Here is a 17657-nt window from a genome sequence, read left to right on the forward strand (position 1 = left end):
GTATATAAATATTATTAATTCAAATATATTTATTATATATATTAATCATTAATAATTATTTGAATCTATGTGTACAGTCTTAAAAATATTAGCATTACTCTCAAAATTGGTATTTTACATATTATTCTTTCATGCCAAAGAAGGAGTTTAGAACTCCAACTTACTAACTGGACTTCACTGCAAAAGATTTTTCAAAGTAAATGCACAGTTACATAAATATACTGCTAATGTAGCCAGAAAATATTCAATTGGCTGTAGCATAAAAGTATCTAAGCTGCCAAAATAACAGCTTCTCTTAATTTAAAAATACTATATATTCTCTACTTCTTATAGTTAACCATCACTAAGAAATGTTTCAAAAGCATTCAAGTAGAAATGCCAACTGTAAACAAGTTACATTTTACTGGCAGATCACTTACAATTTGAATTTTACTTTTATAAAGCTGAGTTACATTTAAAAGAAATAGAACCATTTCCTTACCCCAAATCTGAAGCTCATTATTTCCGTTATTTTGCCGTTTGCAATCTGCTAGATTATGTTATAAACTGACCAACTACACTCATCTGGGAAACCTTGGTAAAGGCAGTATTGCTGTGTACTACAGCACTCACATTTTTGCCCCAAGGTTTGCAACAGTTTGCTCAGGAAACTAAAAAAGAAGTGCATGAAGTCAGGTTGCCATGGATACAGGAAACCCTGGGACAGGAAGCCATTTTATCTGTGCTTCAGAAGTATTGTTAGAAAGGAAATCTCAATGATTTGTTTCTAGAAAAGAAAGAACTATCTTAGTCTGTAACTGCTGGGTTTTGTTGTTTTGGGATTTTTTTTTTGTTCTTTTTCTGTCTTGCCTTTTTTTTTTTTTTAATCCGCTGATTTAACTAGGAGAGCTTAAAAGAGTATTATCTTAGACCTAACTTTCAGAATAAAACACAATTTGTAAGAGCACTATTGCACAACCTGTAACTCCCTTATCTTTCACCCAGAACCTGAAATGCTTTATTAAATTGGTAGCAACACTTACACTGTTCCCTGTCTACAGAGCCAAACTGCTGCCACATGCACACATATTCCAGTGGTCTGGACAAGAGGGAAAAGAAACACACTGTGGAGGGAAGAGCCCAGTGTCTCCTGCCCTCTGACACAGCACAATCTGCCAGCAATACCAGAGAAACCTATGAAATCCTAGGATATGAGACCCACATGATGTGGCACTATTTCCAACCTGACCCAAACACTTTGTTAAGTCTCACTTTAGGCCACCCTTTTAAAACCAAATTTATCCACAGAGGACTATGAGATGGTTTCCGGTTCTGAGAGCCACACCTTTCATGCACAGCTTTCATTTCCTGCAGTGTCCCCTGTGCAGAAAAAGACTACATGTGCTACAAATATCCCTCTGCTTAAGGACTGGAGATTACACCCTCAGTTTATCCATCACAGGCAAGAAATACTTGCAAAGCTCAGGCACATCATCAAAGGGGGAAAGGGAGATTAAGCCTACAAATAGCAACATAACTAAAACTCCATGACTTTACTGCAACGAGACCTTATGCTCAGCAAAAGAATAATGACAAAGCCCATCAGTAGCCACAGCCAAAAAAGACGCACAATAGCAGGAGAATCAAGTCCCTTCAGCTACAATGATCTCACACAGGAAGCGTGACTTCACATAAGGGGTGAAATGTAACCCAAATGTCTTTGTCTATATAATCCAATCTGAAATGCAGGACACACATGAGAAAGGGAAGCAGAATAGACAAGGACATGCTTTTGAAGAAGCTTTCTTCCAAATACAGTCTAAAATAAGAAATAAAATAAGTAAAATTGGTCCATGGGCCATTTTAGACAAAGCCTGTATCAGTTACAACCCAGAATTAGAACTGCATTTGTTTCTTTTTTTCTGAGACCAATAGAGCAATAGCAAAGCTAATTCTTCTTTAGATTTGAATATTTATTTTCACACTTACATTTTTTTACAGTATTTAACATAATTGTTGACATTATGAGAAAAGTAAAATAAAATGTCATGTCATTTACTTAAACGGAAAACACCATATAGTCCACAGGAACTATGGTGAAGCATCCTGGATGTGGGGGACAGAACAGTAAGAGTAAAGGAAAAAGATTATCAATAGAGTCAGATGAGGGGAAAATCAGAGACACACAAAAAGTGGAAAGTGACTTCAAACAGGAAATTATGTTCTACCTAGACTTCACTGCCTGTAGTCCCTTTATATGGAAACCTATATGTGTAAAAAAAGCCCAGACAAAAAAAATTATTCTTCCAAGGTGTGATGTATGAAACAACCCTTTATAGCTACAAAAAGTAAGTAAAATTTTAAAAAAATTTAAAAGGCAAATATTCATAGAGCTCTCTTTTAGAAAATGTCAGAAGCAACACGTTTTGAAACACTAAAGCAATTAATGAAGCTCTGTGGTATATCAGACAGCATGAAAATTTAGAGGAACCACTAGAGCAGTGACCAGATAAAAGAAAACTGATGACCAGTAACTAATTGGCCAAATGTCTCTGTGGTCTTGCACTGAAAGTACCTTATTAGTATTCACAACATTTTTGCTTGAACCCTAGCTCTGCTGTGGTTCTCACCACCCTAACAACTCTGATAGTTGAATCCCATGCCCAAAACAGGAAAAAAAAAAATTAATCCAGTTCATGGCTTCTTCCATTCTGCACTAGGAAATCTAGAGAAGTCCTGCTTTACACTTTGTCAATACTGCACCCGAAGGCCTGCAGATCTGATTGCAATCTATTTTAGAGCTATTATTTCATTAATACTACATATTGTTAAAGTATCTGAAAGCAGTATCTGTTAAGAACGAGATGCAAAATTATGTGCCACATAACTGATACCATTTTGGGGGAAACCATAAAAAAGGCTAGGTGGGATACATACATAACTTGGATCAGCATTTGTCAAAGTGGCTCATACTTAGAAATAAAATCCATTACTTTTTGAAAACTGTACGAAAAAACCCAGGAAACACTAACAAGCTTAGGCTGCTCTCATATTTCATTCACTGCAAATTTTCTTCTGCAGAGAGAGTGCTACTAGGTTGTACCTGAATAGAGCTTCACATGGTAACAGAGGAAATTATTTTTGAACCCACAAGCAAATTCCATCTTTTTATACTAATATTGATGAAGTTACTAATGCTATTGGCTTTTTAACATTAAAATCTACTTCAACTATGACTCCTCGTTAATAAAAGCATGAAGCCTGAGTAACAGCAATTTGTCAAATTGGGCATAAAATGACAGGTCAAATAACTGAAAGAACATACAAGCACTTCACCCATGTTACATTAAAGCCAATATAAGGAATATTAGGTGGCACAAACTAGTCAGCCAAATTCCACTTACATACAGCAGAAAACAAGCAAGAAGTTCAAAAACAGGGTCTAAAGTAAATTTTTGAGAAGGTATTTCATTCTCATAATTACTACAAAATTCTGTTAAAGCCCACAAACGAGGACAAACAACTTTTAGCACTGTAATTATTCTTTTAAGCTTATTAGAGTGAAACTATTTATTGCCATCCCATTATGTATTTAGCAACCATCTGCTCTTGCAGTGCTTCCTTCCTTATACTTTTATTCTCCACTATTAGGCTACTGTACAAGTTTATTTTTTCAAATCCCTACTTCCTTCTGCCCACATCATCTTTAGATATGACCCCAAATCAAAGCAATTCAGAAACTAAACTACTGCTTAGATAGCACAGACATCAACATTTAATTAACATCCAGTAGGCAGGTGAACTGTTGACACCTTATTAAAACTTTTCTGTTTTTCTCATTATCTAGTTTACCGAAACATTTCTGATTGTTGCAAATATTGCAGATTCCTTCTAGGATTTGATGTTTCTGTTTCAGTAAGAATCCTGACTTACTGCTGCATTTACTGAAAATTTCTCTCTTCCACAGCATAAAAACAACAAAATTATTTTTCCCATTGAGGATATGAAAATAAGTTTCCATTCCATAAACCTGATTTGACCTTAGACTCCAGTAAAATAATATGACAGAAAGCTCTCATGAAACTAAAAGCTCACTTTGAGAAATTAGTTTATTCTCTATATTCAGAAATCTAAGTCTTCTATGGAGCAACCACTAGGTTTGTGAACAAAACAGTAATATAAAAAAGGTTGGCCATGAATGTAACACACAGATGTGAAATGCTGATAATAACACTACAGCTTTAGCCTTTACTTTTCACTGCAATATTTAGCAATTCTGTTCAAACTATAAAAGCATTAATGTACTCAATATGAATGCAATTCAAACAAAAGGTCCAAATAACTCAAAGTAATTTCCCAAATTTCAACTTCTAGAAATTTAATCAAAACTAAATTAAATTCCAAAACCACACTCTGCCTGCTAGTTTAGGAGACAAGATGGGCATACACTTGGCATTAACAACTGATAGTTCCAAATATTCAACAGAGAAAACTTCAACAGTTCCTAACAACTACTACAGAGAATACTCACACACAAAATAAAAAAGCTATTTCTTAAAAATACAAGCTTTCTTTATACTTGGGCATTTTTTTAATATCAAAACCTGATGTTTTGTTTTAAACACTCACTTTCTCATTAAATTGTTTGAATATGAAACATTATTTTTCAAGACAGTACTTATTTGCAGAAGGTCTTGTAGTGACATGGGTTGTGGCATTTATCACTTCTGGTATCTTATCATAATAGTCTGGCACTGTTAAAGAAAGTCACTGAAAAATCTCAGCTACTCTCTGGCAGTCTCAAATTTCACAGAGTATAGCACAGAGAGATAAGCAGATATACCAAAACGGCTCAAACACACACAGGTGCAAAAACAGCTGTAAATCTATGTTTTGGGTTTGGGATTTTTTTTTTTTACTTTTGTTACAATCTTGGATATTTACACATTTTTAGTAATATGCTATACTTCAGTTACTACTTAAGTATCTAATTTGCAAACATGTAAACCATACATTGCAAAGAATTTGAAGGAAGCTAGTTAATCTGCTATCTTTTGCTTTTATATAATTAAAATCTTAAATTTTAGGGTAAATTGTAATTAGATTAGTTTTCCGAAAGACTTCTGAAATATTTTATATAGGCCATAAAACAAAACCAAGATAGCAGCAGCAATCAAACCCTTATGACTGTAAGTTTTTTTTGCAGCAGTTTAGATGCAATTAATGATATAATTTCTTGCTATCACTTGGTACATTTTTCCTTGAAATCAAGGCTTAAGGGTCTTGGGGGAAAAGATAATATGCTCCTGACCAGTCCATCCTAGCTATCAAGTGTAGGAGAAAAATGGATGGAGACTGAACAAGGAAAGTTTAATGAGTGCATCCTTTTGCCAGTGCCACAATGTGACATGCAATTAAGAAATTGGCAGTGCTCTGTGTAACCTTCCGAATTATGCAGATTCTGATAGGCAGACTAAGACCAAAGCCACATTTTTCACTCTTATCATTAAAATTGCACCATTACCTGTCAGGCAAGCTAAATAAATCCAAGGCCAAACACTGATGACAACTGCAAAATCATATTTTAAAGAGCTCCTTTAAATGCTAATAGTCTATTAGAGGCGTGGGTGAGCATTCCTTTAACTAGAGAGATTAAAAAAATGGAGGGGAAGATAAAATAGCTTCAGAGTATCATCCCTATAAAGAAAGAAGGATTTACAAGTAATTATGTAAGAAATTCTGACTTTATAAATGAGGACATAACTATCATGAGGAGAGCATGACACTTTATAAGGCACTTTCTTGCCATTTAACTAACACTACATATAGACAACTTTTTGAGAGGAAAATTAAAATTTCAAAGTAATTTTAACAAATGACAGAGGCAAAACCCTATAATAATCTAATGAAGATTTATAATTGCATACTGCAAGTGCTTACACTCACAAAATGCCAATTACCTAACTGGCAGAACTCATACTGGCTGACATATCAGACTTGATACACAATAAGAAAAAGCAGACATTCATTTACATAATGACTGGAAACCTGGGGAACCTCTTAACCCCTTCCCCACATAAACATACTTAACTCAAAGGGGTAAAATGAAAACTACTCATGTACCAGAAACCAAAATGAAGATAGATAAATTAAAATACGTCATATTTTAAGCTCAGTAAAGTCTCCTCTACTTCAGAATGGTACCACTCTGCACAGGTAGTTTCACCAAAAATGAGCCTATCCTCAAGGACCACAATTTGTGGCCTGTTTTGGAAAGCACTGACTGAGTAAAAGTAAACATGGCAGTCTCCCATTCAAGAGTGACAAACATGGAAATAACACTCACCTGCAGAAGGGGAGTGCTTAGCTTTCAACATGGTGTCAAATGCTACCCGTAGGTACAGTCAGGCACCATCCCAAACAAGGCTGATCACTGACACTATATTCCTCCCAAAATATGTTTCTATTTTCTTATTAGAAATGTTCCCATCATTCTTTAGCATCTTTCAGTGTTGTGTTCCACTAAAATACACACAACTGTAGGAATAAAAAAGATATCTACTTTGCTAAATAAATCATTAAAAGCTTTTAATATCTCTAAAGAAGGACTTTCCAAAACACTCTAATACTGACATTATACTGCAGAAAGCAAGCTAGTTATTTCCAGATAGATAGATATGGGTAAGAGAAGGGGCCTAGTACTATTTTAGCCACTTTGGCATCAGGAACTACAAAGGATGCTGAAGAGCTCAAAATGCAGAACCCTAGATAGTGGTGGAGGCCCACACATTTTCCACAACAAATAAGAGGCAGAATGCTGCTACTGACCATATTCACTAGTCACTACTTTAGGGATTAAGGGCACATCTAATAAAACTCAACTCAGCCTTGAAGAGTACTCTTGCAGCTGTATGTTTATGAACAAGCCATTAAAGTAGTAGACAAGCACAAATGACTAAATACAACAGTAGGAAAATCATAACACTCGTGAATTTACTCATCAAGGTTGCTGTCACACCTCATGTCTCACACTCTAGCTTAAATACCAATTTCCTCCAAAAACCTTCAAGTCCTTGCATGTTTTTCAAAAAGCCATTCCTTTTAGAGCTACTGTGTGTTTATCCACACTTTTCTCATGTACTTAACATGGAGACACTCACTCCACAAGTGCATCCTTACTGCCTGAATGTTATTGGTCCCCACTGTTATATACAGCAGTTTAAACACAGAAGTCTTCAACCTATTTTATGAAACAGTAAGATTTTTTTAATAAATTAATGAAAATGCACAAATGGATGAGTGATAAGCAGGCAGTAAGAACACAAAATACAGAAAATATTGCCAATACATGTATCTGTCGAACACCAAAAAACATGTTAACATTAACTGCATAGGAAAAGCAGACAATTATGTAGCATTTAATTTGGGCAAACCCCTAAGTTTGCCCAAACAATCTAACACTAATCAGGAAAGTAGCAGTTATTGTTCTTTTTTTAATATGAAAGATGTTAGGGTTAGGTTCTAACCCTAACACAATGTGCAGCTGTGGGAAGATAAACAGGATGCTAGATTGAAGGACATGCATACATGATTAAAATGCAGCACTACTGTTGATACAAAAAGCATGCCATTACGTCTATCTCTGGATGGTACTGCCTAGATGAGAAAACTAGTGTGGCTAACAATTTGTCACTTCATAATCTCCTTAGTCAAACTAGTCAGCCTAAGAGCCACTGTGAACAACTGCTCTGCACTGAATCCTGTCTTATCTGCTCTAAAATCCTTCACTCATGACATTGTCAAAGGTCTTGTACTTGAAACAGAAAACGATTCGTGTCAAACTAGTTTTAAATTAATAATGCTAGAACCTATCTTTTACCTTTCCCTAAAATGCAGAAAGTCCAGGGTTCCACATATTTGTAATGACAAACCTGATCACTAACTAGAGAAACAATTAAAATCCATGAAGTAATACTACAGAGTTTACACAGAGAATAAAAATGGTCACTGTTTAAAACTTTCCCCAACATTTTATCCATAAAAAAACTCTGAGGGAAGAATGAGAATACATGTTATCTTCATTTTCCTCCCACTGTTATTGTCTACTACCTCCTTCTCCTCTCTAAAATAAATTAGTGCTTCAGCTATAGGCTAGAGAAAACAAATGGCAAAAGGAAAAAAATTCTCAGAAAGTGTTAGACCCAGCACAGATGCCTGTTCTCCTTTCAGGAAAACCTTGAAAATCTGAGCTTGCTACTGGTACCAATCCTGACCACCACAGAGCAGCAAGCTGAGGAAGAATCTCACTCTCACCTTGGCCTTCTCAAGACAGCCCATGAGCCATTCACAGAAGACAAAATGCTGTTCTGCCTCTGCAGTTGAGAAATCCTGAACTTACCTTGGATATCCAAAGTAAAATCTAATCAAGAAACTGGCTAGTGAGGCATTTCAAAGGAAAAATTACTATACCTTTTCTTGAAAACACATTAATCCAAACATTTTGTTTAAACACTGTATTCCATTTACAACCTTTTTTTTTCAACTGTGCAGATAGACTTGCACAAGAAGCCTGCAGATACAGGATGCTGCAAGTATCTGTAGTATAATCCCTGAGATACAGCAAAACCAGAGTGACTCACATTGTTTCTAGTAAAAGAAACAATCAATTGACAGAATCCATTTCACACACTCAGTCTGAAGCTAAGTTTGGCAGTCTATCAATTGTATAAGTGAAATTTTCATAGCCTTGACATAAATTTGTCCACTAAAGAGAGACTCTTTATTTGAAAAGCAGCTTACTTAAATGATATGGGTAACTGAAAAATAAAGCTGTCATTTGCAGAAGGTTTTATTAAGTTAAGGACTGCCAGAAATAATTGGCTTTTACACCAGGAAATCTGGAGCAGCTGAACATAGTTCAAAATAACATGGTTATCTAAAGGAATTTATTTATTTCCTTCCTCTCTTTAACAGAAACTTCACAGGAAGACAGATGTAGTTCAGCACATTAAATTTTAGCTAACACCTCCTTAAAAACATTTCAAATATACTTATAAACAACATAATACCATTACAGTTACTGGGGAAAAGCCTCCCAAAGCAGCTGCTTGGTTCACCTTTAGCTAGATGGTTAGCCTATCTATCTGACAAAAAAAAGAGGAAAAATTTCTATGCATATAAAAAGCAATGAAGCCTCTAAATTACACATAAGTGTTCCCTGATTTTTTTTTAGATAGTGACTACATAGACTACAGCTTTGACAGATACTACATACCCTACAGATACTAACGTAGCTTTTAGGATTTAGGAGCAACATCTAAATTCTCAACAGACAATACAGCAGACAAGACTGTTCAGGAAACCCAGCAGACTAAATGTAAACTCATGCAGTCTCGTCTTCCTGTATGTCAAACAGATAAAAATAATCTGAAGGTAACTACAGACTGAACTCTCACCTAAACATGTTATACATGACATAGTATTGACAACTTAGAAGTCAGTGTATTCAGCATTTTCATTTAAAACTTTCATTTTCTATGTATATCCAGCAATGATGATGGCTACTGAAAGGATAATAGTAAAATCTCCTTGCTATAAAACCTGTAGTGTTTCACAGAAACAACACAGTCTTCCATAGCAACTCTTTCTTACACTTAATGTCATAAAGGAGAAAACCAGAATGAAAGTTCAGATCACCTATAACAGGAAAGAAAACTGAACACTGTTCCCTGTCAGGGACACCATAATAGTAACATGTCAACTAAAGCGACTACTTAATCACAGATGAGAGAAGCAGATAGTTCTAAGTTAATACGAGAACCAACAATAAAATCTGCAGTACTGGTTCCTCACTTTAACTAAATGACATTTCCTATGAAATGGAAGAAAGGTTACTGTAATGCTTATGAAGCCAAATAAGACGTTAATATAACTTCTTATTGGAATTTCTATGTTTGTAAAATTTCTCTTGGGGGAGAAAAACAAGCAAATAAAACTATTCATATTGGAATATTTAGCTGTAGAATTGTGAAATACTTTAAAAACAATTCCAAGTGCCTTTGAAGTATTCTTATTTAAGATATTATACATTTGCTTACCTATTCAATGATGGCAGAAGAGAAAGCAATGCCAAAGCAGAAAGTTTTCTTCTTTCTGGCTGAGTGATGTTATCCATCCGATCAACCCACATTTCAATCATGTTACCAAGAATTTGGTCCAACTGCATTGGGAAACATAATGTTCTTTTTCAGTTATAAGTGTATCAGTGTGTTTAGAAAATAACTTATTTTAATTTTTCTAGCAAATGAATACATTATTTAGTCTTTGAAAGACACTACACAGTTGTATACCTGACAGAAGTAACAAGCAACATGTATTTTTGAATTTTCTATGACAATGCTTCTAGGCCCTGAACCCTACATACCATTAGCTGTAACCTAGATGCTTGAAATGTATTTCATTTATGGAGAGGGAACTAATTCAGGACACCAAATTATTCCGTTTTTCCCTAACAGTCTCATAGAAACAAAGCACATGGACTTATTCTGTTTTATCTACACAGTGACAGATTAGAAGACTTGTTATCTGTTTGAAAACTGTATTATACCCCAGAAAAGCAAATTTCACTGAAAGACATAATAAAACACCTGTAGCAAAAGACCCTCAGTAACTTCAGCAGTGAAACTGAAGCACACTGAATTTGATACTCTAGAAACACAGAGGAGAATCGTTAGACCATCCTCCAGGCTGCAAGACCCATCAAGATGGCACAGGGAAACAAATTCTCACCCTACAATTGCATGTGAACTAAGTGGGTTTACATAGCTAATTGTGGGATGCAGCAGGAAGAGAATTTACAGACTCTATAAAAATTTTAATGGGATGTTTTAAGTAATTATGGGAATATGCAAAAGTTGTTACATGGTGCTCAGAGAAAGGAGAGAAGGAGGGAGAAGAGCCCCTTTTCAAGATTAACTGGGCAGGAATAAGCATGGATAATAAAGGGAAAAGTTTATCCAGGTCAAAAGAAAGCAAGAATTCCCTATGTAGTACAGCTGAAATACCAAGACACAAAAAACCCAAAAGGACAAAAAAGGACAACAAACCTTACCTCCTGACCCAATTCACATGCCATCTGGCTCAAAAGTAATGAAAAAAACCTTGCATTTTGTAGTAGAACTCTACCCATGATCCCCAGATAAGTAGACATCACCACTGGGTACCTCTGAAATGAAAATAAACCAAAACAAAAGGTGCTTAGTGTAAGTAAAAGAAAAATATTTAACACACACAGCAACAGTACCTGGAAAATACTTGTACGCATCCCTTATGTCTTTCACTAAATTTTAAATTATAAATTGCAATTTAAGAGCCTCTAGGAACAGAAGACTGAGTGAGCAATCTTTACCAGAGTTTTCAGTTCTTACAATATGAAAACTACGGCAATTTCAAAGTCTATTTCATCCAAACAGCCAAGACAACTTGCAAGGTGATTTTACTTTAAATTTTAAAACCTGTATCTTAAGGAACTAACAGTTTATTGTACTGTTAAAATATTACCTTTGAAGTTGATGCTGGTTCCAAGTTACTGCTTACAATTTCAGTAAAATTAAGAAAACTTAGTATCTCTGAAGTTTTTACTTTTTTCAGATAGAAACTATAATACATTTGCCAAAAACTAATCTGCAGGTGTCTCAAAATTAACTGGATAGAATAATAAGTTCACTAGTTTATTATCTTTGGTTATTTTAAAAGAAGCTATGGATTTTTTAATATTAAATTCAGCACATAACAATATAACTGTATTTTGTAAAATAGCCTACTTGAAAAACAAAATGCCAACATTTACCTGAAAATTCTAACCCAGAGTAATACATTCTGAATAGGATATAACGAACTTATTAGTCATAAATCAGAAGACATTTTAAAAATCCACTCTCTATCTTTGTGCTTTGAACAGCAAAAAGTACTTTGCTATATAGTATTACTTGGCTTAAATTTGGAAATCTTATTTTACTCAAACTGGAGCTACTTATTGATATTTTAAGGTCTTCAACTGAGAAAAAAGCAAAGATTTTGTTCAAAGAAGTCAAAAAGCTTGAAGAATTCCACCCACTGATTCCTGATAGAAATGGAAAGGTTCAACACAGTTAAAGCATATTCGATTTTACTAATTTGTTGAATACAAAGAGAGCACATGGAGAAGTTTTGACATGTAAGCCAGCAAAATTTTAAAGACTATCTCACACAAATCATTCTCACACCCTTCAGCTCTTCATATTAGATATGCCAGTTAGGAAAAGAAGGTCAAGTTGATCTTCTCCTGGTTCAGTTTGTCTTTCTCTCATCCAGGTACAATTAAAAAGGAATAGTATGTGTCTTAAAAAAAAACCAACAAAAAACTCCATCACCGACTAAGGGTTACACTAGGCCTAATGTTAGAGCTCTTAAAAATGTTAATAGTGAAGGAACAGTGCGACAGTAGAATTACATTTGTGCTATTTTATTAAAACAAACAGTACGTTACAAAACAAGTGCTGGACAGGTTGTTTTTTCTTGTGCTACTGTGTTACCTTTAAAGATTTTTAAACTAGATATGAAAAATCTATCAGATACTCTTAAAACAAGAGAAAATTGAACATCAATATGAAAAAACTGGAGATAATGGAAGGTACTTTCATTTTCCAAAGGAAAAGTAGAGAGCAGTTAAAGAAACTCTTACCTCCCCTTCTATAATCCCCCTGAATACTGATGGCAGAAGGGGTTGAAACATTTGAGGACCCAACACAGGGTTGACTTTTAGGACATTTTCTACAACCTTAAGAACAAAAGCAAATTGAGCCATTAGCAAAGTACATTCATAAACCTTCAACAAAGCTTTAAACCCATGTGAACTGGTGTACACATATAAAGTGCTCAGAGGATGCTTACCATTAGATACCAGCAAATCCCAGATTGCTGAAACCATATTCTAGTAAAATATTCTGCAAACCTGATTTGCATAAATGCACCTGGACAAAGTTGACAAGCCAATGAAACCCACCTAGCCAAGCACCTCACAAGCCTCCCCCATGTCCCAGGCAAAGTTGATGGGGTGGTTTGGAAAAAGGGACCTTTTTATGGTTCCAGGAAAAGCAGTAGATTGAGATCGTTGGTAGAGTGAAGTACCAGCAGTTCAGGGCATATTTCCACAGCTGTCATGTCAGTTTTTGAGAACCTGCTGATTAGGACCTACCAGCTCCTTGCAGGTGTGCTCTCAGAGGTGCTATTCTGGGCATCTTGCTCTGGTTCCCAATGTTTAAACACTTTACCCTTTGTCTTTCAGCTCCTTTTCCCCCCATATGCTGTTCCCTGAAGTAATTTGTTTTCCTGCCTTCTTCCATTTTTCTTTTGCCCAGATGTTTGCGCTCCAGCCTTGTACCAGAGAGATGGGAAGAGGCTGTGAGAATAATGTGCTGAGGGCTCCTCACTCCTACTTCCAGGTATAGAAAGTGATGGCACATGCATGAACACACTGATGTGTTTTTAAAGCACATAAAGGTATCATAAATGCACCACACCTAAACACTCTTAGTCTCCATTTACTTCCACTTCAAAGGAATTTCAACAAGGACCAACTCTTCTGTGCTCTTGACCAAATTTTCCAAAATATTTTTTTCTCCATGTTGAACCTCGTTCCCAATAGATTCATTTAATACTCTATTTTTTGCACTAAGAAAAGTGTTAAGCAGTTGACCTTTCTCAATGCCTCTCAATTTTGTAGACCTTTAATATGCAGAGGTATAAAAGAGGCTTATTATATACAGAGGTAAACATAACTTTTCCCCCCACTCATCTTTCTGGGTACTGGAAGTTTTGGCCATCTCCTTTGTTCCTTGCACAGTCTTTTTAAACCTTTTATTGTCTGTGTCAAGATAATTAGAAAATCAAGTCACATCAAGCCTCAGCAATCTTGCAACAAATAGTCTTATCAGTCCAAATTAGTATTTTTCAACCTTATTAATTTAATTACTGTTCTAATGTCTATTTACAATCCAGTCAAAGCTGTTTGTATGAAACTATTTCAGAGAACACCCCTGGGTGTTTCTGTTCCCAATGCTTATCTAGATTTTGGGGGTTTTTTGTTTCATAAGTCAGCACAGTGAAGCCTGACAAAACTTTTGCTTTTCCTAAAAATATTTACAAGGATGATAGCTCAGTTATCCCTCTGGAATCAAGAGGGCATTCCTAGGAAAGTGTTCCAAGTATACCAGACAAATCTTGCAGGAAGGCCACACTGGGACCCAAGTGAATAAATTATTCTGTACTAGCAGTGTAATTCTATTTTAGAAATCTGATTAAAAGCTGCTGCATAAAACATTCACTCAACTACAGACTTTAAATAATATCACTGAATAGACCAGAATTGACATTTTAAATTTCAGACCTAGAGGCTGTATGCTCTTCACAGAAGTAACTACAAACAGGGGATATTCTGAACTTCACCAGTTGTTTTCTGTCCTGGATTCTGGAACTAGCTGTGAATCCATTAAAGGGACAGTTGAGATCCAATTTATATCCCCCATCACATTTACAATTAATTGAATTCAAGTCCAACTTTTTATAAACAACACAGAGCCCCATGTTAGTGCAACTACTGGAAATCTTAATAGTAGTACACTACAGCTACTAGTCAGTTACCTTGCAATGTATATTCCAACTTTATTTCCCAAAATTCTTTAAAAGACACATTCAAATCATTGTTATTATTATTTCCAAAGCTTATGAGTTCCTCAACATCATTTTAAGGCTGTGTGAAAATATAAATTTCTGGTTCTTTGGAAAACCTTTAGCAATGTTATTTAAGCAGTTATGGCCATTACAACAGCAACTTATGCCAAAGGCAAACAAAGACTGTCTGAACTCTGTGTCTGGTACAAATGGAAGTATGGTACACAAAGGAATTTCATGGAGACCACATACATACAACATTCAATAAAGATAGGAGAAGTTTGCTTTATACTCACTAGGTTTGCTCTATTCTCACTTCAAGTAAATAGTTAAACCACCACTGATGGTTTAACTCCAATGTCAAATTCTGCTAAATACATTGGTTTCTTCTACATGTTCTAAATTCTACTTGAAAACAATTACATGCACAGAGCCGAGCCTCTGAATATTATTTTTATTATACTCCACCTTTAAAACTTGAACTTGACCTTCAATTGTTATGTCCTTCAAAAGCTCACAAAATGACCGACATAAGTCAGCAGCATACATCTGAAATAAAATGAAAAGAAGGTATTATGCAATGCATTTTATATATTGGTATATATTTCAAAACTCAATTCCTTAGGGGTTTACATATGCCTAAAGACCCAGTTTCTCTTCAAAGATCGTATCTGCTAAAATGTTCATCATTCTAAACTAATTAAAATTTAATCTAAGCATTTTGTTGCATTTTTAACATTGCAGGACATTTAAACAATCTCAAAGAATTTTCTAATTAAGAAGGTGTGACAACAAGGCATAATATCTTGTTCAACTCCTGCTAGCATGTATATTCATAATTTTAATCTGGTAGGATAATAATAGTAAATATCATTACCCAACATAGGGCCATTCAGATATCAAACTACTAAATCAATCCACAAAGCATTAATTCTAAATAATAATATTTCTCAAATCTGAGTGTCCACCATGCACTATAAAGAGCTAACATTAAAACAGTATGTTTGTATACACATATATGAATAAGAGTATAAATATTTGTCTGTATGGCATCCTCCAAGATGAGAGAAAAAACAGTTTGCCAGTAAAGAACTGAGGCAGTAATATGGATCTTATTATATTGTAACATACCTGCAAAAATTCAGGTGAAGATAAGAAAATATAAGCATTGATGATCTTAAAGCAATTTTTGAGATTTTCTGAACTCAGCTCTGGAAAAAACAGAAATCACAATTCAGAACCTGGTCACAAAACTGAAGTACAACCAAGATGATTTCCTTCTAAAAGTCTTCTCCTCTTGCAGCTTGTAGTACCAGATGCCAACAAATGGAAAAAAGATCTTAGATCCAGTGCCAATCAGGCTCGCTCTCTCTACAAGGACAATTACAGATGTGGAATGACAGCTCTCATGCTCAAATGGAAGCACAAGAAATCCTACAACCTCAAAAGCCAATGATAACTAAAAACAAAACCAAACAAAAGTCAGGTATGGATGTAATACTGGGTTAAGAAGATAATAAAGACAGAATAAATGAAACATGTACTTTAGAGACTTGCAATTACAGATAAATGGTCTCTCTCACACTGAGTCAGTAAATGCTGAGCAAAAAGAACGAAATAAAGATTGCAGTTCTGATCTTCTGACCCAGATGCCATATCAAATGGCACTGAGCTGACACACACTGAGCTGTAGGGCATAGCTTGAGTATTTCAGTAAAGAGAGCATATCTGCCTAAGAGATAGATACACACACAGAGGAAGATATACAGCAGCAGCTTGAAGAGAGAAAAAAAGATATATCGTCAGGCACTACCTGTAAGACTGTTTAAGGGGAGGGAAAAAATAATCACTCTGGAACATGTATAAGCAGAACTCGCAGTAAAATGAAAAGTTTCAAAGTTTCACGTGGATGTTGATACTAGTGCAGAAAGTCACATTGTGTAAAAACAAGGCAAAAGACCTCAAAGGGATAAATTTCCTTAAAACCAGTTTGGGAGACAAACTATTCTTGGTAAAAGAATTGGACCTCAGTTCCATCACCTTTAAAATGTCTAATAAAACCATCATGGATAAGCAACAGGAAAATATTTTTACATGAATTTTAAATAAAATTCCTTTACCAGATGGAACAAGCATCTGGCTAAGACTTCATGCATCTCCCATGGCTTAGATGAAAGCAGTCGTATGGAAGTTGGCTTACACCTAGTGGTATTTTTATATATAAAAACTTCTACTAAAAACAGCTATCACCATGACTGTGGCTGCTTTTCCATTACCATAAGACAGCTTTGCGTTCCTGCATATGTTCGTAAGTCAGTACTCAGGTCGTATCCTGTAATAATTTATTATGAATATTTTTGTGTCTTGACTTGAAAAGAGATCACCTATCAATCCAATATGCTCATCAAAAGATTCAAAGATGTCTGTGAGTTTAGTTTTAGTAGCATTTTACTAGAGTTTACACATTGAGTTCTCCCTAGAGGTCTGCATTTGTGTTTTTCTCTTTACTGGATAGAATAATATTTAAAGCTTCAGACACTGAAGCAAGAAGATAAATTCTAAATAAATGGTCATATAAACATGAAGTACTACTAAGTTTTCCATAACTTCCCATGCTGTGATTCTGTGATAACCAATAAAAGGTAATAAGATGTGTGTAGCAAAAATTGTACTTCAGGTCAAAATGAAAACAGGTATGACGGAGGCAATGGAAATGACAGAACCTCCATCACTCAAACACAGCTCAATGTTTAGCAAACTTTTCTGGAAACATCTCATGTTGAACAAACTGCATTTAGAAGCTAATTATACATCAATTCTCTTGCCAGGATTTCATTAATCAAACATATTTTTTTAAATTAACTAATGTGCTCCTTTGAGTTTTGTTTGGATCAGAGGAGTTACACCAGTTCCAGTAACTTGGTTTTTGCCAGTACCTTTATAAATACAGTACATGCACATTAAACTTG

At 35.1% G+C, this 17657-nt stretch overlaps 1 protein-coding gene across 1 annotated transcript in view; it reads right to left on the minus strand.

Annotated features, from left to right (window-relative positions):
• The window catches only part of IPO11 (importin 11), a gene marked incomplete at its 3' end in the record, with an annotated part of 78745 nt that overhangs the window by 17289 nt on the left and 43799 nt on the right, over positions 1 to 17657 (minus strand). The window contains 5 exon segments of the mRNA XM_005421973.3: positions 10077 to 10198; positions 11090 to 11203; positions 12701 to 12796; positions 15157 to 15237; positions 15820 to 15899. Coding sequence (XP_005422030.2) covers positions 10077 to 10198; positions 11090 to 11203; positions 12701 to 12796; positions 15157 to 15237; positions 15820 to 15899 — 493 coding nt within the window.

This window comes from Geospiza fortis, unplaced genomic scaffold (assembly GCF_000277835.1).
Source record: "Geospiza fortis unplaced genomic scaffold, GeoFor_1.0 scaffold443, whole genome shotgun sequence".
Taxonomy (NCBI): domain Eukaryota; kingdom Metazoa; phylum Chordata; class Aves; order Passeriformes; family Thraupidae; genus Geospiza; species Geospiza fortis.